The sequence below is a fragment of the Platichthys flesus genome, chromosome 3 (genome assembly GCF_949316205.1).
Source record: "Platichthys flesus chromosome 3, fPlaFle2.1, whole genome shotgun sequence".
In the NCBI taxonomy this organism is placed as follows: Eukaryota; Metazoa; Chordata; class Actinopteri; order Pleuronectiformes; family Pleuronectidae; genus Platichthys; species Platichthys flesus.
In genome coordinates, this window is record NC_084947.1 from 13,609,543 (window position 1) to 13,631,618 (window position 22,076).

The 22,076-nt window shown below is 44.4% G+C and overlaps 3 protein-coding genes across 3 annotated transcripts; 2 read left to right on the plus strand and 1 right to left on the minus strand.

Moving 5' to 3' along the window:
* The first annotated feature begins 13 nt into the window (after nucleotides 1-13).
* On the plus strand, nucleotides 14-7,263 carry thoc5 (THO complex 5). Its single transcript, XM_062382142.1, has 20 exons — nucleotides 14-136; nucleotides 401-505; nucleotides 1,033-1,176; nucleotides 1,333-1,446; nucleotides 1,783-1,880; nucleotides 2,181-2,327; nucleotides 2,428-2,542; nucleotides 2,754-2,886; nucleotides 2,994-3,071; nucleotides 3,182-3,225; nucleotides 3,755-3,854; nucleotides 5,163-5,271; nucleotides 5,367-5,468; nucleotides 5,587-5,683; nucleotides 5,773-5,884; nucleotides 5,968-6,071; nucleotides 6,177-6,264; nucleotides 6,363-6,478; nucleotides 6,771-6,961; nucleotides 7,068-7,263. Exons 2-20 carry the CDS (start codon nucleotides 407-409, stop codon nucleotides 7,129-7,131), a joined length of 2,055 nt encoding a protein of 684 aa, XP_062238126.1. The 5' UTR covers nucleotides 14-136; nucleotides 401-406; the 3' UTR covers nucleotides 7,132-7,263.
* Nucleotides 7,264-8,621: 1,358 nt separating this feature from the next.
* Nucleotides 8,622-13,059, minus strand: LOC133946166 (neurofilament medium polypeptide-like). The gene is made up of 4 exons (XM_062382090.1): nucleotides 12,300-13,059; nucleotides 10,819-11,018; nucleotides 10,592-10,716; nucleotides 8,622-10,491 (listed from the first exon to the last, which is right to left on the minus strand). The coding sequence occupies exons 1-4, from the start codon at nucleotides 13,048-13,050 to the stop codon at nucleotides 9,249-9,251; spliced, it is 2,319 nt and encodes a 772-aa protein (XP_062238074.1). The 5' UTR covers nucleotides 13,051-13,059; the 3' UTR covers nucleotides 8,622-9,248.
* A 2,762-nt stretch (nucleotides 13,060-15,821) lies between these two features.
* Nucleotides 15,822-21,916, plus strand: fancg (FA complementation group G). The gene is made up of 14 exons (XM_062382091.1): nucleotides 15,822-15,975; nucleotides 16,655-16,739; nucleotides 16,843-16,968; nucleotides 17,090-17,262; nucleotides 17,382-17,538; nucleotides 18,248-18,378; nucleotides 18,497-18,643; nucleotides 18,801-18,961; nucleotides 19,084-19,150; nucleotides 19,308-19,624; nucleotides 19,729-19,769; nucleotides 19,878-20,051; nucleotides 20,620-20,734; nucleotides 21,501-21,916. Exons 1-14 carry the CDS (start codon nucleotides 15,901-15,903, stop codon nucleotides 21,592-21,594), a joined length of 1,863 nt encoding a protein of 620 aa, XP_062238075.1. The 5' UTR covers nucleotides 15,822-15,900; the 3' UTR covers nucleotides 21,595-21,916.
* The last annotated feature ends 160 nt before the right edge of the window (nucleotides 21,917-22,076 follow it).

The following is a 22,076-nucleotide window of genomic DNA, read 5'->3' on the forward strand; positions in this document are numbered from 1 at the left end:
AGGTGGCGGTGTAGCTGATGTAGATCTTTGACACACCAAGGCTTCCGTCGGGGTTTGCGCTTCGCTGTGTGACAAAGTGAAGTACGTTTGCTTTCACTCACGATTAATAGTTCCAGGCGTATTTTATACTCCAAAGGTAAGTTTAATGTTAAGGATATATATCATCAAACACGTGCTTTATGAGCTGTCTGAGATGTGTGGCTGTAAACTTCCCTTTGTGAGCCCAGGAGCTTACGTTAGCAAATTAACGAGTCGGTCTGAGCTAGCATACAGCTACGATGCTAACAACGGCTAGTAGGCCAACAGGAGACGTCTAGACACACGTTCGTTAGTTTAAGGGTTTTTAGTATATGCTTAATTGTATTGTGCTCATTCTATTTTATTTCCGGTCTTGGTGTAGCCAGCCATGTCGTCGGACGCCCTGAAGAAGCGAAAGTCGAAGGTCGTCCGCAGTGAAGGAGGAACCCCGGAGATGAAACGAGGTCGCGGAGAGGGGGACCAGCAGGTAGGAACACCGCCGGGAGTGGGCCGATGAGCGGGGTCACAGAGGAACCAGTGGGCTGTAGTCTACCGGAGGACCAGGCCGAGGTGGAGGCCCGAGTCAGCGGAGGTGTCAAAGTGTGTTGTAATACAAACACTCAGCCAGACTGTTTCTGCGAAGGATCCAAGTTTCTGTGTTATCTTGCGTTAAAATATGCATTAAGAGATTAGATTCCAACATATAAACACCCTGAACTACACAGTAAAGGTTTTTTCTAGGTGGACTAAACACCATCATACCCATAGGGCCATAGTCTACAGATTCTACCTGAGTGGGAGTAGCTGCTCTTCATCAGTCTCAGCAAACACTGTTTTCAATCCTCCAAATGTAGCATGTCTCATATGGACATGTCTCATGTGGGTTTTTTGTCCTTCACCAGTTTATTTGGACAATCCGCTTTGGAATAAACTCCATCACTCATATATTGTAATTCCTGGACTTATAGGACTGATAGGAGTGATGTATGGCATTGATGTATTTTTATTTGTTAGGATGCACGTGTGTATAATGAGGAGGTGGAGCTGGATGGCCGTGACCCTGAGCAAGACTATCTGCAGTACAAGGAGTCGTGTGAGAGTTTGGCGACGCTCATGAATGAGATCCAGGAGCTTAAATCCAATGGAGCCAAGGAGGGGGTAAGAGTCAAACTCTCAAGCCACACACCCTGTCTGTTCTGTTATTATAGACCGATATCAGTGTCAGTTATAGTGAAGTCACATAACAGACGAGTCCCGATGAAGACAACATTCTGTCTCTTCACCATATTAATAAATTCTGACTCTTCTTCTCAGTGTGCCGAGGTCGAGCAGAGACGTATGCAGAGCTGCATCCACTTCATGAATCTGAAAAAACTCAATCGTCTGGCTCACATGCGACTAAAGAGAGGCAGAGACCAAACACACGATGTAAGTCCCACACAAAAACACTGTTGTGTGTATTAGATGTCCAAATTTCAGTCTATTCAATCCATTTGCTGAAAACAGTGCTGCCTAGACTTCCTATTGTGCTGACAGAGGAAGGAAAGTGCATTTAGTTTCTACTTATAACACCTCTAACTGCAGGAGCTGCCACTGTCAGCAAACGCTTTAAACACCCTCTGGTTTGTTATTGTCAATTAGGATTCCAATTCTGTTTATTGATCCTTGTTCTTTTATTCAATCTTTATTTGACCTATTGTTTGTTTTCAGGGTCACCTGGGTTGTGTTTGTAAACAAGCATTAACCACTTTTTCCTCCACTCAGGCAAAGCAGAAAGTGGACGTGCTGCACCTTCAGCTACAGAACCTGCTGTATGAAGTTATGCATCTTCAGAAGGAGATCAGCAAGTGTCTTGAGTTCAAGTTAGTACAACATTGTACATCAGATTGTAAAAGCTTTCAGTTGATTCGAATGAAGCAGGGTTACTCGCGTGAAATCCAAGTTTAACATTAGAACAAACTCACTCTTTATGAGAATGTACTGTAGTATAGTTAATGAATATGAACTTGAGTGAAAGATACTTACACAGCTCAAAAGACACAGAAAAATAAACGGTTATTACACAAATATGTTTTCTTAGTTTCAGTCCAGATTGTTCACTTACAGATTTTCAAACATGCCTGTTGTCACAATGATAGTTAGCTTCTGTTTCATTGTCCCAGATCCAAGCACGAGGAGATAGACTTGGTCTCTGAGGAAGAGTTCTTCCAGGAGGCCCCAGCAGAGATATCCAGGCCCAACCTCACTAAAACTGACCCCCACCAACTCACACTGGCTCGACTGGACTGGGAGCTTGAACAGAGAAAGAGGTGTGTAGCTCATTGCATTTGCAGTATGCTATTGTTAAAAAATCTATCTTAATATTTTTGGAGGGCACAGAATGGTTGTTAAAATTGTGTTTGCATACAGGTTGGCAGAGAAATACAAGGAGTCACTGTCCACAAAGGAGAAGAACCAGAAGAGCATTGAGGTGAAGAAGGAACATCTGACAAGTTTACAGCCAGGACTGAACGCCATCATGCAGGTATAACAGCTGTCTGTCCAGGAGCCTCATTACTAAGGCCTTCTCTTCTGAACTTAAACAGGACCACAGAAAGTTCTTTTAATTAAGTAGTTTGAATTCTTTGTGTGTCTGCTGACTTCGTTCTATGTACAAGTGTTGAGTCCCAGTCTTCATTCAGGGTTTGATCTGGCTGCCAGTGGACACCTCATTTATTCCCTGTCCTCTTTCCCAGGCCTCTGTCCCAGTGCAGGAGTACCTCTCCATGCCTTTTGAACAAACACAGAAACAGACTGAGGTCGCCCGCCATCTCCCTCCACCTCTGTATGTCCTGTTTGTTCAAGCCAATGCCTACGGCCAGGCCTGCGGTCAGTACCCATTAGAGAATGTCTTATGTCTCAGGACAAAAGGGAGTTCCTCTTTTTGGAATGCATGCCCTGATTTTCAGCAGTTAATTTTTTTGTTTCTCTTTCAGACAAGAACCTGAGTGTGTCAATCAGTGGTGATGTCGAAGAGGCCAAGGCCTTGTCAAAACCTCCTGAAGATTCCCAGGGTACAAACACTTTTATACATGCAGCATACATGAGGAAATATTCATACGAGTCAATAATTCAATGCATTCTCAACTAAAGAAGCAAAAATAATTTGTTCTGTATTATCCAGATGACGATAGTGATTCAGATGCTGAGGAAGAGCAAGAGAAAACTGTGAGTCTCCGGACACGCACAAGAAAACACAACCTCATGTCAGCGAGTGCAGAGTTTTCCTAATATACCTGTCTCAGCACCGGACACAGAAACTCTCCCCGGAGCCCTAGGTGTCACACTCTGTGGTCTGGCAAGTAGGGGAGCTGCACCTATCGATTGTTTTCTGCATCCTGGTTGGGGGGGGGGGAGCAGATTAAAATTTGCCAAGAATGGCTGGGTGACTGTAACGTGAGCCCAGGTTGGTCACGCACACTGTGTCTGGTTGTCTTGGTTTGACATCTCATATGAAACTCTCTTCCTATTTGAATCACTACTTTCACTCTTTCCTTTGAATTCCTACTCCCTGCTTTTTTTCTAAAAAAAAATGCTTCAGATGCCAAGTCGCTCTCATGTTTCTCCTGTGATCAGCTGGAATTTGATACACATTGTTTTACTAATTTATTTGAAATGCCACAATGTCAGACGTGCTCTTCATTTTAGGTTTCTCGCTTACTGTCTCCTGTGCTTACCACTTTCTGTTGTTTCACAGAAGAGGAGAAGGCCAACTACAGGAGGTCAGCTGGACGACAAAAGACGAGAGATGCTGAAGAGGCACCCGCTGTCCCTCTGCCTCGACCTCAAGTGTAAAGGTAACGCACCGTATTTGTATAGCTAAATCTGATGAACAGAAAAAAAAATGATCTTAAACTGAAGAGAAAAGATATGCATTGGCCCCAATATTACAATATTTTAGGTAAATAAATGGGGGTTGTGTAATATTTCAGAATTAGATAATTGTAAGTTCATTCAGTGTTTCCCACAGAGTTGACTGAGTCTGTGACAGGAGCACACACAGTTAGTGCTCTTGGTCAACAGTGTCTGAGCGACAAGTACAGAGACCACAGTGCAAGAAGTTCTCGTGTGTGAGTTTAAGCTGCACACAACTGCAGCTTAAACTGTCAATGTTAAAAACTTTTTGGACGAAAGTGCCAGCATGACGAGGCAAATAAAACTGCGGAGAGCTCTAAAAGAAATCAACAGAGCCAAATACTAACTTTAACATCTTATTTTATAAGAAGTGTAAAGGATTTATCAAACTGTGAAGGGACACATTAGAATAAGACTAGCAGCCACAGTCTAGATAATTAATGGGAAACACTGGTTCATTCATTGAGTGTGGAGAGGAGCAGTGCAGCTTCGGTTTCTGTCAGTTTCAGTCTGTGCAAAACAGATCTGCACATTCCTTGATTTTACTCAACATGTTTAAGCCCAATATGAACAATTCATCTGCATTATAATCCTTGTGATGTGGCCATGCTGGGTCATATTTTAACTCATGATATATAATCATGTATTATCATACATGATTACATAAGAAAGTAAGCATGGCCCTCTCTGCTATGATGACCCCACTTGATCCTTGTGTTCCCTCTGCCGGCTGCAGAAGGAATAGTGACGGATTATGGGGAGACCTGCAATGCAGAGTTAACTCTACCAAAGGGAGAAAGAGGGAGAGGAGGGGGAGAGCTGAGAGAGATGCTGCAGCACCTACAACAAGCTGTAAAGGATTTTTTTTCCATTGCAAGCCTTTCTCCAGTTCCTTCTTTTATTTCTAGTACCTTCCCTCTCCCCAGTTCTCCTCACTGGTGCCAGCTGCAGCAGACATTTTACTGCGGTAAAATAAATAACAGCAGCACAAGTGTCTTTGAGTGAAAGTGTCACTAAATTCACACTGACTGCAGAGAGTGGCAGCGTTAAAAATGACCTTAAGCGTCTAGTGTCCCCTGGGTGCTGATATCATGCATCGTGACCACGCCTTGCTCTCGCTCTGTAATGCAGCTCGGTGTAAAGTAAACCCTGGGGCCGTTTGCTGGGATGATTAGTGAAAGGGGAGAATATTGAATAAAGCTGTTAATGGATTACTTCATCACTGTGTGTTATCCACCTTGTCTCCACAGATGGCAGCATCCTCCATCTCTTCTTCTACTACCTGATGAATCTGAACATTATGACGGTCAAGACCAAGGTCACCACCACCACAGACCTGACCACAGCCATCAGTGCAGGGTGTGTGTTTTTTAATTTGTGTGTGTGTGTTGACCTGAATATCCATCAGGCGTGTTTCAGACAGAAAAATGTGATGATGTCCTCTTCTTTTTCAGAGATTTGCTGAAATCAGAGACTCTCGTCAGCTGTCTCTACTCTAGTGACCAGGGACGGGAAACACCCAATCCAGCGAATCGTTACCAGTTCGATAAAGTCGGGTGAGGACAGTTTTGACCAACATCTCTCGATTGCAGCTCAGTCAGTGATTTCGCTGCCCAAAGATATGTAGGGAATCTAAAAAAATCCCTTCAGAATTAACCCCCGACTTTCTTAAAGGATTGTTTGCTTTGCTGATTACGTGGAGGAGCTGGGCCATCCCTACATGTGGGTTCAGAATCTCGGAGGACTGCATTTTCCGAGTGATGCTTCAGACGTGTGTACAAAAACGTAGTATCATCCCAGCCGACCACTGTGTATGCGTGCTACAGCTGCGTCATGTTGGTGTGTGTTTGTTTTTCCCAGGGTGTGCGTGCGGGCAGTTCACTGAGTGCCAGCCACATGGAGAAAACCATGAAGCTGCTGAGGGGACGGGTCCAGTCCCGCTTGGCTTTGCACAAACAGTTTGCCTCTTTAGGTACATTGTTTTTAAAGTTTCCACATTTAATGCTCCCTGGTGAAAAGACTGTGAGATTTGACTGTTTTTGTTCTTGTCCTCAGAGCACAGCATCATCCCGGTCTCTGCTGAGTGTCAGCACCTCTTTCCTGCCAAGATCGTCTCCCGTTTAGCTCGCTGGACCACGATCGCTCACCAGGAGTACATGGTACACACACACACACACACACACACACACACACACACACACACACACTCATTTATAGAAATGGAATCATATGCACATGTCTCACATGTTTCTCTTCCTTTCAAGGATCTGTCATATACGCGTCATGTGACTGAGGCTGGTCTGGCAAAGGAGACTGGTCTGTACTTCATGGCAGTGGTTGAACGAGGCACAGGTAGATATTATCACCGTTTACAGAAGGTGCTGTTATTGATGACTTGATGTAAAGTGTTTTTTATAAACAACCTGTCCATATCTGTGTCTTCCTCTCAGCTCGTCTCCAGGCCGCAGTGGTGATGAGTCCACGATACCCAGCGATCTCTCCTCTTTTCTCCCTCTGCCTCAGCTGGAAGGGTGAACGCAGCGGACGCACTGATGACAACCTTCGAGTAGGAACATTTCATCATTTGCCCAGGAGCTTGTGCTAGGGCTGGATGATATGGTCAAAAATTATATTGAGATCAAATGTTCATATCAGTTTATATATATAATTATATATCTATAAGTATCAACAGTAATGTAACATTATTTGTTTTGGGGCTAAAGGCTTTTTATTGCCCCTGCAAAAGGAATGTCTCACAGTGCTTGTACATCGCACAAGCATTTCATAGATATATATTGAACTTTTGACAGTTTGTGTGTCGTCCTCTTCCTGATTGTTGTACTCTTACTCGTCTACAGGCCATGGAATGTGAGGTCAACGTGTTTAAAAACGAACTACAGGGACCACGTCCAGGACACCAGCTCCTGACCAATCAGATTGAACGCCTGTGTGTCTGCCTGGATGTGTATTTGGAGACTGAGGCACAGGATGACAGCGTGGAGGGACCACGAGAGTTCCCCCGTGAAAAGATGTGCCTGCGCACTGTCAGGTATATAGTCACACAAAGGAATAATGAAACTTTTCACACACATTTGGTCAAGGAGACGCCGAGTGGATTAACTTCCTGCATCTCTCACTTCCTTTTTGAATTTCAGGGGTCCAAATCGTCTGAAGCCGTTCAAGTACAACCATCCTCAGGGCTTCTTCAGTCATCGCTGAGCCTGTTAATGATCCTCCCCACTGTACCTACTAGTTGTAACTACCCAAATTTAACTTTGTGACTGTGACACAACATTTTTTTAGTCTTTGTACCAAACTGAAAATAAAATAACTTTTGCTTATTTTCTTGAACGAGTGTGTATCTGATTTTCTTAAGGCTTTGTTGTGTCAAGGCTTTTGTCCACTCTCAAAGTCTGTTTCATCCCTTCGCCCTCTTCCCTACCCTCACTTGTCTGTGCTGCTCTATTTATAGGCGTCGTCTGCTCTAGCTGATTATTATGCCGTTCTGGTTCGTAGCTGACAGGAGCTGAGTCACTTCCACAGAGAATCATGACTAGGCTAGATGATATTTGGTGTATACTCTACCGTTGGCCTTTGACTATTATCATCCTTGTTGCAGTAATATTAATAAAACAGGTGACTTAGGATACTGATACCAGTTCTTTGGTGTTCGGGACAAGTACAGCGAAAACTCTTTCTCTCTTTCTCTGTCTCTCTCTGACACACACAGACAAACAGTGTGATTGTACACGTGTGTAAAAACGCATGTATGGAGAGCCGGAGGAAATGGCGGGGCATGCTTGACTCAGTTGGCAGTGTGCTGCGTGAATGATAGATACTGTCCAAACTAATGTAATCTTTTCCACTTTATGCTCAAAGAGCAAAATAACAAATTATATAGATTGGACAAACTGAAAATGTTCCCATCCCAGTTTATATATATTAAAACTAGAAGGCTTTTCTCGCCCGACAAGTTGACTGCAAATTGTTCTGTTTGCATTGAGAGTAGTCGTCGTTGAATCGACACAATTAAAAGAGCGGTGAGTTTGTTAATCTTTCATCTAAATGCGTAATAACAGAATGCATCCACCAGATGCAATGCGATTGCAATTGGGATTTGTCACAAGCTGCAGAATTCATTATTAAACCCAATTAGAAATATAGATTCCCTTTTTCCTTAAGAGATTGTAGAAATGTACAGATAAAGAGTTGAAATGTTGGCATTTATTTTGAATCGTTTCAAAAGTGAAGTTCTGGTATGAATTCATTCTTATCCTACTAACGAAATTGCACAACTACATCTGGTAATTATGCATCAATAATAATGAGATACATGTGGGAGGTGGGCCATGATGACAAGGGGACTGATGGTGGTGTGTGAACTGACCCTTAAGCTGTGAGGCAGGAGTGGAAAGAACGGGCAAGCAAGCAAACGCTCTGCTGCTGGTTAATGCATGAACGTGGTCACTGAGACATGATGGAGGGTGCAGTGGCTGCTGAGGGAGAGTACCGCCCCCCCCCCCCCCCCCCCCCTCAGCCGCAATGCAGTGCAGTTACAGCGTTTACCTTTTGGCCTCACGTTTTGTAAGATTACTGTCGACACTGCACTTTTATGTTCACCTCAGCCGACGTCAAGTTATATATATGTATGTAATTTGCGAGTGTGTACTACAGATTAAGAAAACCCCCATACAAATCCGTTTGTGTTGTATATTTCATTCTTTATTTTCTGTATTGCATATGCTCAGCAGTTTATACATAGCACAGTCATCATTGTCCTAGCGCTGCAGACCAGAGGAGTGAGACGCTGCCGTTCACCTTTCGGGGAGAAGCTGCGTTAAGGTGCACAACAAGCAAAATTCAAGTCTTCCTTACTGACGTGTGTGTAATTAATATAATATAGACATTTGTATCTCCGTAAATATACATTTCTTTATATTCTGTCACAATCTATAACTTGACATTGTTTTTGACATCTCTACCCTTTTGAAGGCTCGTGTAGGTACAGCACGCCCCTGCAGTCCCCGTCAGTGGGATTCCGTTTAAATGCACTTGTTATTTATTAAGGGCAGTCGTCACATTCAGATAAAGAGTTACGAGCATTCTGCATTCACTACAGTCATACATCAGAAGCATCAGGGGTGTGTAATGGCCATACTTAGGGAGCAGGGGGTTATTTGCTACACAAAGCACTATTGCTTACATACCAGGACCTGCTTAGTTTTGGACACTGCGGTGTCAGTCTGAACTGCTGGGTGCCTCCAGCCTCTGCCCGGCCCTCCTTCAGGTCTTTGGCATCTCCACCGCTCTAACCCTGAAACGCAGCTTTCCAAGTCTTACTTCTTGGCCTTCTCCTCCTTGCTCTCCTTTGACTCAGTGCCAGAGGATTTCTCTGCCTTACCTTCTTCCTTCACGTCCTTGCTCTCCTCTTTACTCGTCTTGCTTTTCTCCTCAGGCTTCTTCTCCTCTTTCTTGCTGTCGGATTTTTCAGGCTCAGGTTTAGAAGCAGGCTTCTCCTCTGGCTTCTTCTCCTCTGGCTTCTTCTCTTCTGGCTTCTTCTCTTCTGGCTTCTTCTCCTCCTTCTTGCCCTCTGTTTTCTCAGGCTCTGCTTTAGGGGCAGGCTTTACCTCGGGCTCGGTCTTCTCTGATTTTGGAGCAGAGGGTTTTTCCTCTTTAGCAGGGGGGGTGCTCTCTTTAGCCTCAGACTTCGGTATGTTTTCTGCGGGCTTGCTGGGAGTGGCAGGTTTTGAAGCATCAACCTTCTTTGGTGCTTCATCATCTTTGCTTTCTTTCTTTTCGTCAGGTTTCTCTGCCTTGCTCTCGGGCTCTTTCTCTTTGGGCTCCTGCTTCTTCTCCTCCTTCACAGGTTGTTCTGTCTCCTTCTTATCCTCCTTGACAGACTGAGGCTTCTCATCTTTCTTCTCCTCCTTAGGGGTGTCTTTGGCAGCGATGGGCTTGACCTTCTCTTTCTCTGGAGACTTTGGTTCAGGGGTCTTGGGAAGAGGAGATTTGGACTCAGGGGATTTGCTGGGTGGGGATTTTGACACAGGTGACTTAGGTGCGGGTGAGTTTGACTCATCTCCTGCCGGGGATTTAACTCCAGGCGTCATTGCCGGTGATTTGGCAGCTGGTGATTTAGATTCTGGTGATTTTTGTGGAGATTTAGATTCTGGTGATTGGACAGAAGGGGATTTGGGTTGAGGGGATTTGGATTTCTCCTCTTCCTCCTCTGCCTCCTCTTTGTCTTCCTTCTCATCATCCTTATTTTCCTCCTCCTTCTCGTCCTCCTCCTCTCCTTCACCATCCTCGTCTTTATCATCTCCTTCTTCACCTTCTTCTTCCTCCTCTTTGGTTTCCTCTTCTTCTTCTCCAGCCTCGTCCTCGTCCTCTTTCTTTTCTTCATCATCTGCCTCTTCTGTGACCTCTGTCACCTGGGTCTCATCTGTCTGCTCCTCCACGATGACTGTGTCTGAGATCTCATCTGGTTTCACCTTCAGGTGGGCAGAGAATCTACCTTCAAGGTAGGAGAAGGGAGCTCCTCCTGACACAAAGCGCTTCTCCTCGCCCTCCAGTAGTTTCCTGTTTTAAAAACAACGATACACAGTGAGTGAAAATTACATTAAGAATTCAAAGAATCGATTTAATTAAACCTGCATGTGAGCTTTAAACCCTGGTCAACCTGTAAGCAGCGATCTCAATATCCAGAGCCATCTTCACATTCAGCAGGTCCTGGTACTCTTTCAGCTGGCTGGCCATCTCCCACTTGGTGTTTTTCAGCTCATTATCCAGCTGATTGATGGTCTCCTGCAAATTAAAAACACACAGTGTAACAAGTCAAAGATGACACTGACTGTATGACAGGATGAGCAGTTAATGGTTTTGTCTGTAGGAGGTAAGTGTTTGTGCCTGTAGTGAGTTGAGGTCATCGTGGTGTCGGTCTTCGCTCTCCATGCGCTGCCTCTCCAGTGAGTCCTTGGTTCCTCGGAGGGTCTCCAGCTCAATGGTGCGGCTCTGGAGCTGACGGCGGTAATCCCCAATCTCTTCCTGGGACCCGCGAATGGCATCATGGTTGGACCTTGCGGTTTCAGACAGACGCTCCATACGAACTGCAGGAATTGCAAACATAAGAAATCACTTGTAATGTCTGCAGAGATGTTTGCTGTGTCACTTAAATTCAGCATTCTTATTCAGCACAAAGGCAAACATTGGAGTTTTTTATGTCCAGAGACGTTTGACCTTTCTTCTGTATGGAGGCCTTAGTGTCAGATACAGTCACCACTGGGGGCCTGAGTGACCTTGACAGTGGCCATGTGTCAGTCACCAGTCTGACTCAGCTTCCTCCCTCGAGCATTAATGACCCTCAGTGCTGCAGTAAGCTGGACATGGGGGAAGGTCATTCCGTTTGCACCTTTTGATGGCTCTATCAAGTCAGCATGTAAACCTACTGCTAGTGTCAATGTGTAGAGCCATTAAGTGGTGTGATGTGCCTTTGAAATTATTTTCACGTACAGCCCTTATCGGCCTTTAGAGGCTCAATATCAAAGTGGTACATCTCACCCCACATCTACTTCAGCAGACTCTCCTGTTCTGTCACGACAGCAGACAGAAAGAGTGTCGATGAGCCCGGTGATGAAGCATCACCTGATGAAGCATCACCTGCCTTTAGCAGGTGACCTTGGCATGACTACAGTGTTACGTCGAGTTTCAGGACAAGATCCATCAACACAACAAGCAGACGTAGAGCAAGCAATAACACACCCACTGTCAGAGTGAGAGTGCTGTCTCCTGCCTCTCTGTGTGCATCTCACACCTGCAGTGCTCGCCTGGAATAAAAATTGATCATTCTGCAGCAATGATGCAACAACAGAAAAGTGCAGCATTTATACTGCTTGTCATATTGTTTTAAATCTTGATCGTAAAGCATTTTGTGTTAAGAGATTGTCTGTTTTAATTTACTTTGTTCACCAGGTTATTGCAATCTGGGAAAAAAAGATATGCAATGTCTATTTCAACCAGCAAAATAGGTGTATCTGTAGAAGTCATTATGTGTAAAGAGTTTTAGCATAACAACAGGTTACATGGCCACTGCTCACTCACATTTAGTCACCTTAGATTTTACTTCTTTAATCAATCAAACTTTATTCGAATAGTGGTTCACAATGGACTGATGAGCCAAAAATGCTAACAGAGAAATGTCGTTATATTTTAGAAGTTACATAACAATAGTTTAAGTGCACAATCAAGCGATGCGATCACCGAGTTCAGCACCATGGACAGAGATCCATCACTGCTCCGCTAACAACCATATGTCCCTGTAGGCTATTATAATACATCCCATTTCAAATCAATCTTTAAATTTTTGTTTTAAACTTTTGGCTCCAACTCACCTTGGAACCATTCCTCTGCATGCGTTGAGCTCTTGGTTGCGTGGCTGTCCAGCTGTGCGCGGATCTCCCTCAGTGCGCTGGTGACGTCCGCCTTGAGCGAGTCCCGCATGTCGAAGCTCACCTCCGCACCTTGGATCTGAGCGAGCAGCTCGGACACCTCCTCCTCGTGGTTCTTCTTCAGGAAAACGGCCTCTTCCTCCAGAGCGCGGAGCTTCTTGTCCAGCTCCAGCCGCGCCATGCGGCACTCCTCTCCGTACTTGTTCATGGCGCGGGCTGCAGCCTCCAGCTCCTCCCGATTGCGCGCCTCGTCTTCCAGCCTGACGCGCATCTGCTGGATGTCCTCCTCCAGGTGGTCGTGCTCCAGGGCAGCGCGGGTCTTCTCCCCGGTCAGCTGCTGCAGGAGACCCCGCAGGTCGCCTAGCTCTCGCTCGTAATGCTCCCCGACAGAAGAGCGTCCCGCCTGGCTCTGGCGCAGAGCCTCCGCCTCCGCCTCCAGGTTGCGGTTGTGCATCTCGAGGTTGCGCACCTTGTCGATGTAGCCGGCGAAGCGGTCGTTGAGAGCCTGCAGGACCTCCTTCTCGCTCCTCCGCGTCATGTCCCCGCTGAAGTTGTCCAGGCTGTCGGCGGAGGACGGCTGGCTGTAGGTAACGCGGCGGCGCTGGGACTGAAAGCCGCTGGAGGACACGGGGGCTGGCCGAGCCTTGCGGTACGAGCCATGGCCGTAGAAGTGCTGGTCCACCGTGAAACTCATGTTGGCCGAGCCGGAGGAGAAGTGACTGCAGCAGGAGGGGCAGCGCAGGGTTTATATAGGAGGGAGGGAAAAGTGACAAGTCAGCAGCAGCACACGCTTCGTTTAAAGAGACATCTTCTCCCCAGAAAACGACTGGATGCGCAGGAACACAACCTCATCAGTGTGGTGCCTCGAAGATGAGCTGCAGCGCATTTCACTGAGTTACTGAGGCTTAGTTCACTAGGGCAATAACATAAATGATCCTTTAACTTGGTATAAATGTTTGTCAGACATCACACTTCACTTCAGATCTCTCAGTGGTTTGTGTCCAAAACAAATGGACCACATGTATTATTATTATGAGACATTAGTCGTTTTTAGCCTATTGGCAGCACTTTAAATCACATAGGGCCTCATAAAAACAGCCTTAATAAATTGTATATTTTTTGTAAGGTTTTAACATTTGGAGAGGTGTTTGTGTTTTTTCTATATATGCAGTGGCTATAAGTGAACTGATTGTGTGGGTGTGCAATGGGTTCTGCTGATGCTCTTTTTGCTGCTGCAGTGTGAGTTTGCAGATCCACGCCATCCCCCCCTCTGGGACTTAGCTCAACTGCTGGGCCATTGACAGACTCTCTCTCTCTTTCTCGCCCCCTGTCTCACTACACACAAAAAAGCTGCATTTCATCTTTCACTCTCTGCTTTTTATTTATTGCTAAATTGTGGTTGGCATCTCCAGATGTGCAGGTGGTGCAGGCCCAACGCGACATGTGACAGCGCTGACATAAAGCAGCATCACAGCGCCTGCACATCATGATGGTGTCCACTTAGCCACGATGATACAGCATTCACACTCCAACACAAAACCAAACTGGGGCGGTGTGTGCTGGTCTGAGGGGACGTCTGCTCTGAGAAGCACCTATTGATTACTCAAATTCAGGGTGAGTGAGTTTACCCTGCATTCCTTAAAGGAGCACACAGAGATTATTGTGTTTTTCCTTTGAGTGGATTTTGAAGAACAGATGCAACAGAACACACCATCCACCAGCCACGTCTGTTTGAAGTCTTAATGTCTTACTTTCAGAGGTAGAACCCATTACAGCCTTTTCACAGATGTGTTTAAACGCATGATGGAGACATACGATGGGTCCTGCACCACAACTCACATGCTCGTGGGACTGAGGGGCCCGCAGGACGGAAATAACATGTGTACAACCCCCTCTCATCGCTTCACTCGCTTCATGGTTTATAAATGTGCAAAGTAAGCAGAATTCAGCGGTCAGGTTGTGAGCCTCTCATGTTCGGTGGCTCATGTTCATCAATATCTTGTTATTTGAAGCAACATTGGAGAAAAAGACGACCACTCTCAGCAGAGTGTGGCTGTATCCGCAAAAGAAAGAAACGAGCCACATTCAGGGTTTATCAGAAATTACTGCAGTGATAATAGCGAGTAAATATATTCAGCAACCAAGTCAGGCCAGAGACCATAAGTATGTGGCATCCCGACCATTCTACGTCTGTTTTACCAACCACATTAAGATAAACGATAGAGGGGGCCTTACAATGATGAAATGTCTCCTGCCACAAATATGATGTGTATTTCTTCTCCTCCAAGGACCCTTACAACTTATGACACGTCCTTGGGAACAATTTGACTTTGCCCTTTTGTTTCCTAAGTTATGTGAAAGAGCACCACAAGATAACGGTCTTATCTAAATTTCATCTTGTCAACACAGACAATCCATACAACATAATTCCAATGGATCCTTTTCACAAACCCCCTGGAAGTGTGTAATAAAGCCTCTGCCCTATAGGACAAGCAGTGTCCGGCAACTGTGAATACTTTGATTAAAGGTTAAGGTTAATACAATGATTTGACTGGACGTCTGAAGTCTTGCTGTGTTGAGGACACTGAGAGTGAATTGCAGAAGGGAGCTGGGAGGCTGTTGCCCTGTGGTGACCTTGTCCTTGCAGGAACAGAGAGACCGGGGCGAGTGAGACAGGGATGGAAAATAGCAGAATCGATTCAGAGTAAAATGTCAGAAAATGGTGGAACGTGTCTCATGTAGAGAACTGCATTGCAAGATATCTCCACGTTTGTACGCACTATGTGAGTCAATGCAACTGTAAGTGCCTGAGTGTGTGCTGTGGAGCCGTGGGTATCAGGAGCTCCCCTTGTTTCTCTTTTCATGGAGGTATATTTAGAGCTTTCAGTGACTTGAGACAGGGGAAGAGCAGGGGGGATAGTTGGGATACAGGCAGACGATGGTGGTTGGGGGGGGGGGGGGGGGCGAGATGATGCACTGATGACGGAGACGAGGGGAGGGGAGGGGGGAGGAAGTGGGTGAGAAAAGAGGGAGTCACCTTGTGAGGGACACTCAGAAAAATGGCTGTCCTGGCAGGGATGACTCAGCAATAATAATATTAAAGCTTTGGCTTGGGTTTATACCTGAATGTGTGTGTGCATGTGAGTGTGGCAGCCTGCCACTGGGACTATGGCTGATTATTAAAGCAGTGGACACACAGAGTAAAACTGAATATGTAAAGGTTGTGTGTCCGCAGCTGTATGCTTACTTTTGCATTGTAAAATCCAAAGCAAAAAGCTCTTCACTGTTTGTTGGTTGTGATCTATTGTGACAAACTGAAGTTTCCAGAACACAACTGAACTGGCCTCTTTCACAGCGCCACCTGGTGGTCAGTCGACTGGCCCGCCCGTGTCAATTCCCCGTGTGTACACAGGGGGCAGCACAGGCTCGTTGAGCCACCCGTGAGCTTTTACTTCCGGTGTCTCCTCCCCTGACACCAACGAGGGAAAGTTCGAACTAAACAACAACAGTTTTTTTTTCTTTTTTGATAAACAGCGATGTAAACATGCATCAGCCAAACTGTGTATTAACAAAATGGCTCCAGGAAAACAACGAGCTGGTAAACAAGTGGAGGAAACGAGTAAGACACAAGTTTAACGTCTATTCAGTAACACTGCGAATACTGTAGTGATACTGTGATGTATTCATCTGCTAACACTGGAGAATAGGTCAGGAAAGTAGAAATTTTAATTATGTGAACCTGAGTAGCGTTAAATCCATTCCTGAGCTGTCTAGTAACTTACTACAGTATTTTATTTTATTGTACATAAACAGAATTAGGTTTTTTATTTATTCTTTTGTTTTAGTTTAAAGATCAATAATGTTGTTTAATGAGCAGTGTGTAAGAAGTATTAATACATTTTAACCTGGCTTACATTAGCAACACCACACTCCTGTAGTCAAAGTGCTATTTTACTAAAAGTACACAAGTATGGACAGAAAAATGTATGTCAAACATTGAAAGTAATTACGTGTTAGTAGTAAGTAAAGTTGTCATTGAGTAGAATTGTTCATATTGTATTATAGCTTAGCATATTGTGTTATATTATATATACAGATGCAATAACGTGTTAGAAGGATTTATTGGATGTAGCTAGTGAAGAATGAGTTTTTGAGAAGTAACTTATAACTACATCGAATCAAGGTATCTCTTGTTTCTTCTTAACCTGACTTAGCTATAGGACTTGAGTAAATGTGTTTGGTCAGATTCCACATTACATACTTGTGTTTTCAGTTTGATCTTCCTTTGATCATTTCAGCAGCAGGAAGGAGGCGGATTGATCCGAGATCAGAACCGGACCACGTGTTCCTCTGAGTTCCACAAACTTTTAAGGAAAATCCAAGGTGCTTCACGATCTTGATAATACAAATTTATGATTTGTGACAGTGGGGAGTTCAGTTCTTACGTTTACTTTTCCTCTATCTCCTTCTTTCTTCTGTCCTGCAGGTGTTCCTTCTCTTGCGGACCACACTTGCCTGGAGCTGTCAGTGGTGTACAACACCTGTTTATTCTCTACTGCTCAGTCTCAGTTCCGAGAAGCTGAGCTGCTCCTCACACACGCTCTGCAGAGAGGTAGGCCTGTGCTGTGAAATGATCACAAGATCATAGATGTGGAAGACACAGGAACTAATGCCACTCAGTGTCAGGTCATGATTTTACGGATTCCTTAGCTCTGATTTCTTGTTTGGTGCAGCTCTACAGATGACTGGAGATGACCCTGTAGCTTCAGATCTTCCTGCGTTTTGGAGAACGGTTCTCAAATCGGGCAGAAACAAAGCTTTGAATTCCTGTGTGCTGCACCTTCTCTGTCTGCAGTGGGTAATATGGTTGGCCACCTGTAAGTTGAAAACTATACATGAGTTTAAGGTAAGATCCTGTTTTTATATTGTGTGTCTACCTTACTTGTTTGATGTTGATATGAACATGCGCAGACACACTCTATTGTCTACAGTGTTAAACTACTATCTTATTTTCCTGTGATGCAGGAGGAGCTGTCCTCTCTGGTTCAGTCACTATGTACTGGAGATGGGGATGACAAGAGGAGTGAGGGGGAAAAGGACAAGTGCACTGATGTTCCACTATTGGTGACAGACCCAAGACGGCTTGTTGAATTATTGCAGATATGCACTTTTATTGCCCAAGGTCTGGAGCATTCATTATTTTTAAAAGCATATTGAAATATCAGATACAGTCATTTTCTGACCACACTAAAATAATAGCCATGTAAACAAAGAGTTAATGAGTTAAAAACATAGTCAATGTTTTGGTTTCTGCTCCATCTTTTCTGTGTTTATCTTGGTATACTTTCTACGCTTTATTTGCCAAAATGCAACCAAAGTTTTGTAGGAGCAAATAGAGGCGGTGGTCTAGTGGCAGAAATTTGGACTATGGGCAGAGAAGGTCTCTGGTTCGTCTCTGGTTCGACTCCAAGAAGAGACAACAAAAAGACGAATCTGGATTGACCTGTCCAAAAATCCAAGAGTCTCCCTACCATGTCTAGTGCCCCTGAGCAAGGCACCTTACTCCCCCAACATATGCTCCCCGAGCGCCGTACATGGTCGCTCACTGCTCTGTGTGTCCTGCACCAGATGGGTCAAAATCAGAGATTAAATTTCCCTACCTGCATGAGTGTGCCTTTGCATGAGTGTGCATGTGTTTGGGACTTAAATGCATCTTAATCTAAATTTTTAACTGCTGTGTTGTGTTTGAATCATGATTGTGAGAAAAGAGTAAATTGTGGATGCAGACACCCAGATACAGGACTTGCCATTAAGTCAATGGTTTCTTAACACTGAATTTCATCTTGTGAATTTAATCTTCTGTCTTGTTGTGCTCTGTATGTTTCATTAAGGAGCTGAAAGTCTGAGTGAGGGCCAGAGTTCAGAAGCGCTGTCTGGTCTGCAGAAAGCCTCTTCCCTGTCGGCCCCCAGAACTCTAGTAGCACACGTACACTTCCTCTCAGGCTCCTGCCTCGCCAACATGGTACATTCAAACTACTATTTCTATCGGATAATAGCATGCATCATGCGTGGGCCCTAACAGGGTTGGAATAAAACGTGTCACACATTTACATGCAGTGTGTGTTTGGTTTTATCTCCAGAGCTGCCCTCAGATGGCACTGCAGTGTTACAGGAAGGCGCTGGAAACTGACTCATTTTGTGTGTGCGCTCTGTACCAGAGCATGCTCATCTACAGACAGCTGGGCAACAGACAGGCTGAAATACAAGCTCTGCGCTTGCTGCACTCAGTGAGTAACACACACATACTACACATACATAGATGCATTCGAGTGGGTAAGAAAAAATTATTCTCAACATTTGTCTTGTAGATATACATAAGAAATTGCATTGCCTGACACATATTCAAATATATATTGAATCATAACAACCTCTCTTGTCCCACAGACTCTGATGTTGCCCTCTGCCACAGTGCCTGCTCTGGCCAGTACCCAACTCCTCTCCCCGTCCTTGCTGCTCTGCAGCCAATCACTGAGCAGCCTGCTCTCAGTTCCCTCTGCCCTCTCCGTCCTTCACAATCTTGCACTGACGTGTGTGCTCCATGAGAGGTGAGAAGACCAGCATGCAGCTGGAAGTCTCTGTTTCTTACTTTTTGTGGCCACTATTCAAAACTGGACAGACCTGTAGAGAGCACAGATGTTGTTAATGGGTGTGGTTGCTGTTTCTGCAGAGTGTCAGAGGGTGTGGAGTATTATCTGGACCTGCTGGCTGCTCTTCACTCCGAAGATCAACATGGAGTAGGAAAAAAAACACTGACAGACATGCAAGATAATGAAACATTAACTTCTGAATAGATTTATGTGCAAGCTCAATTGTTAGAAGCCGTAATGTATTTACCTTGGGGAAGAATTTTGATTTGAAGTAACATTTGTTTGCGGAATGTCTCTTTTTTAGGTCTCTGCTGAAGGTCCTCCTCTTCCCAGGTTGCCTGAGCTTTACCTGGAGGGAGGTGCTGCCTTGCTCATGGCCCGGCGGTCTGCAGATTGCATGGCGCTTTGCAATGAAGTCATCAACACGACAATGGACCTGCTGCCAGAAAGGCTGGTGATGGAGGATCCAGAGGAGACGAGTAAGGCTGAGAACAGGGGTGTGAGTGCAGCGGGCGAAGATAAGATGGCGATGTTGATCTGGTCTGGGGCTGCCTACCTCTTGCAGGGTCACTGCCACACTCACCTAAAGGACTGGAAACAAGCTGTGACTCACTACACAAGGTCTCTGTCTTTTCTCAGTCATAAAAGGATCATATTAGTAAACCAACACACACTGTAACACTGTATGTGTATCTATCTATCTATCTATCTATTCTGCATTTCAGGTGTATCAACCTGCTGGTGAAGGTACGCTATAAGAAGAAAGGTTAGTACTTTATTGACTTTATTGAAGATTTTGAGAGAAATTGCCCCTTTTACAAAACTCCCAGCTACTCTGATTTATCCATTTTATTCGGTTGATGGTCAATTCCAGGTTTCCAACCACAGATCCCCAGTGCAGACATGGTTGACAAGCAAGGAACAGATCTGTGTATTCTCCAAAGGCTGAAGGGGCTTTCCCTTGCTGGTAGAGGTATCAGCTTCACGCAGACAGACAGACTGAGAGAGGCACTGAGGGACCTCCTGCTCAGCCTTCAGGCATTCCCAGGTACAGTATATGTAGCACAGATATTTTTGACAAAGGATTTTAGAAGGTCAGTCATACACAAAGATTTTAGGCCTATGCATAACTGTTACCACCTAAATGAAACAACCCAATGTTGTCCTATATGTTCCATTGTTTTGTTGTTGGTAACGTCAATTTAAGACAATAACAATTTTCCCTGTTCAAAATCATTCAGCATATTGTGAGTCTTTCTTGTTGAGTATATTGATGATGAAAATATTGAATTAGAATTAGAAATTAGAAATTAAATAAATGTGTGTTGATTTGAGCAGTGGTTGCATAGTAAGCGAAGCTCATTTGATTCAATTTGTCTCTTTTCTTCGATAAAGAGCTGCTGGTTACAAATAAACAACCTGTATCTATGATCTTCACTTCTACTTCTGCATTCAAGGCTTTAGACCTAGCTCCTACATTTGTCCTCATGTATGAGCTAAGAACCGTTGGTATTGACATGAATGCCCCACCAGGACTGAGGTGGGTCTGTGTTGGGTTTGTGTGGTGGTCCATTGTAAGACTACGTTGTCATGCTATGCTGTTTGTGCTGTCTCAGAGTGTATGGGTGCAGGCCTGTGGTGCGGTGAAGTGCTGTGGAGGCTTGGCAGAAAACAGGAGGCAGCAGCTTGTTGGGAAAAGACCTGGAGCTTCACCACACAATCATCAGTGGAGTAAGACTGTCATTCAAAATGCAATGTCTTCTGTTATTTGGGTGGTTTATGCTGTGTGGTGTGTGATATGCAAAGTGTACGTTTAAGCCCTGTTCAGAAAAAGAACCTCGGGTGACCCGGCTACTTTTGTGCATCACTAAATGGATTTGGACCTAATACCTCACTGTGGGGTGGTAGGTTTTAATTGTACAGACCACACAGGTGGTCAGGAAATCATGTGACCATGCAACTGTCGAGTGAGTGGAACACAGACGCTTCCCCAATCACACTGAAGCATTGTGTAACTGACCTAGTCTGCATAAAACATTTCTGTTAAAATTACAGAAAAAACAATGAAATGTTTAATATTCCATAATGTTGTTTACATCCATTGTTGTTAGTATGAGGGGAGATAAGATCAGATGGCTGCGGTCTCACACGGAGAAATGCAGAGTCTGTAGTGGTTCCACTGCATAGATTGATAAAATACCTAGAGTATATATAATGAGGAACAATTATAATGACTTCAACTGTAGGTTTTCACCTTGGGCTGTCCCCCGAAAAGGGACTGCAATCATTTTCTCAGATAGTTTCTTTAAAGTTTTTATTTAAATTTTTCTCCTCAGCAGAGGAAACTTTTCCCAACAGAAGAAGTTATTTGAAATGAAATTTTGACACCACAAATAAAGAAATTAATTCAAGCTAGTTTTGTTGGTTGTTTCTATAAGTAGAACACGTTCCATATGTTCTGACTCCTCTAACTCTCTGCTTGCCCTTTGCACAACAGGGGTCTTCCGTTGTACCTGTGGGAATCCCAGACTGGCCCTTTGTTGGACTCCACAGAGCTGCGGGGCAGGATACAGACGCTTGGTTCAACCTAGTCAATGTGGAGAGGGACACATGACAAATGCACCTATCGCTTACTGAACAGGATCAACTTTCTCTGTCCTGTGAACTGAAGCACAACAAACATGCATCTCCAAGGACACTGGAAGGACGTGTATTGTGAAGACTTTAAGGGTGAAAGTGTGATGGACACCAAGAAAAAAAATAATGATGATAAGATAACTAGACATATTGTACAGTAGGTTGGTTATTGAAAAACAGACTGTATTAAAAATATATAATAAATGATTTATTAGAAGAAAAAGTGTATGTTGGGCACGCAATAGTAAGCTTGAGTGTTATAAATAATATACGTTATAATAGTATATGTGTATATAGATTTTACAGATTATAGTATATATAATGAAAGATAGACACCATAAACGGTGTTTCTGCTCTTGTTTGCATTCCTCTCATCGATAAAACTCTATGGTTAAGTTACACAGGTCCACACACAGTCAATTTGTTCATCTCAAGA

Bases quoted from the DNA above. Each gene is read 5' to 3' on its own strand.
- thoc5 (XM_062382142.1), top strand. From the start codon at position 407: ATGTCGTCGGACGCCCTGAAGAAGCGAAAGTCGAAGGTCGTCCGCAGT. The intron at 1,447-1,782 runs GTAAGTCCCACA...TCCTCCACTCAG, and splicing joins GCAGAGACCAAACACACGAT to GCAAAGCAGAAAGTGGACGT. The intron at 5,684-5,772 runs GTGTGTACAAAA...TGTTTTTCCCAG, and splicing joins TTCCGAGTGATGCTTCAGAC to GGTGTGCGTGCGGGCAGTTC.
- LOC133946166 (XM_062382090.1), bottom strand. From the start codon at position 13,050: ATGAGTTTCACGGTGGACCAGCACTTCTACGGCCATGGCTCGTACCGC. The intron at 10,717-10,818 runs GCACAAACACTT...TTTAATTTGCAG, and splicing joins ATGACCTCAACTCACTACAG to GAGACCATCAATCAGCTGGA. The intron at 10,492-10,591 runs GTTGACCAGGGT...TTTTTAAAACAG, and splicing joins ATTGAGATCGCTGCTTACAG to GAAACTACTGGAGGGCGAGG.
- fancg (XM_062382091.1), top strand. From the start codon at position 15,901: ATGCATCAGCCAAACTGTGTATTAACAAAATGGCTCCAGGAAAACAAC. The intron at 16,969-17,089 runs GTAGGCCTGTGC...TGTTTGGTGCAG, and splicing joins CACACACGCTCTGCAGAGAG to CTCTACAGATGACTGGAGAT. The intron at 17,263-17,381 runs GTAAGATCCTGT...CCTGTGATGCAG, and splicing joins AAACTATACATGAGTTTAAG to GAGGAGCTGTCCTCTCTGGT.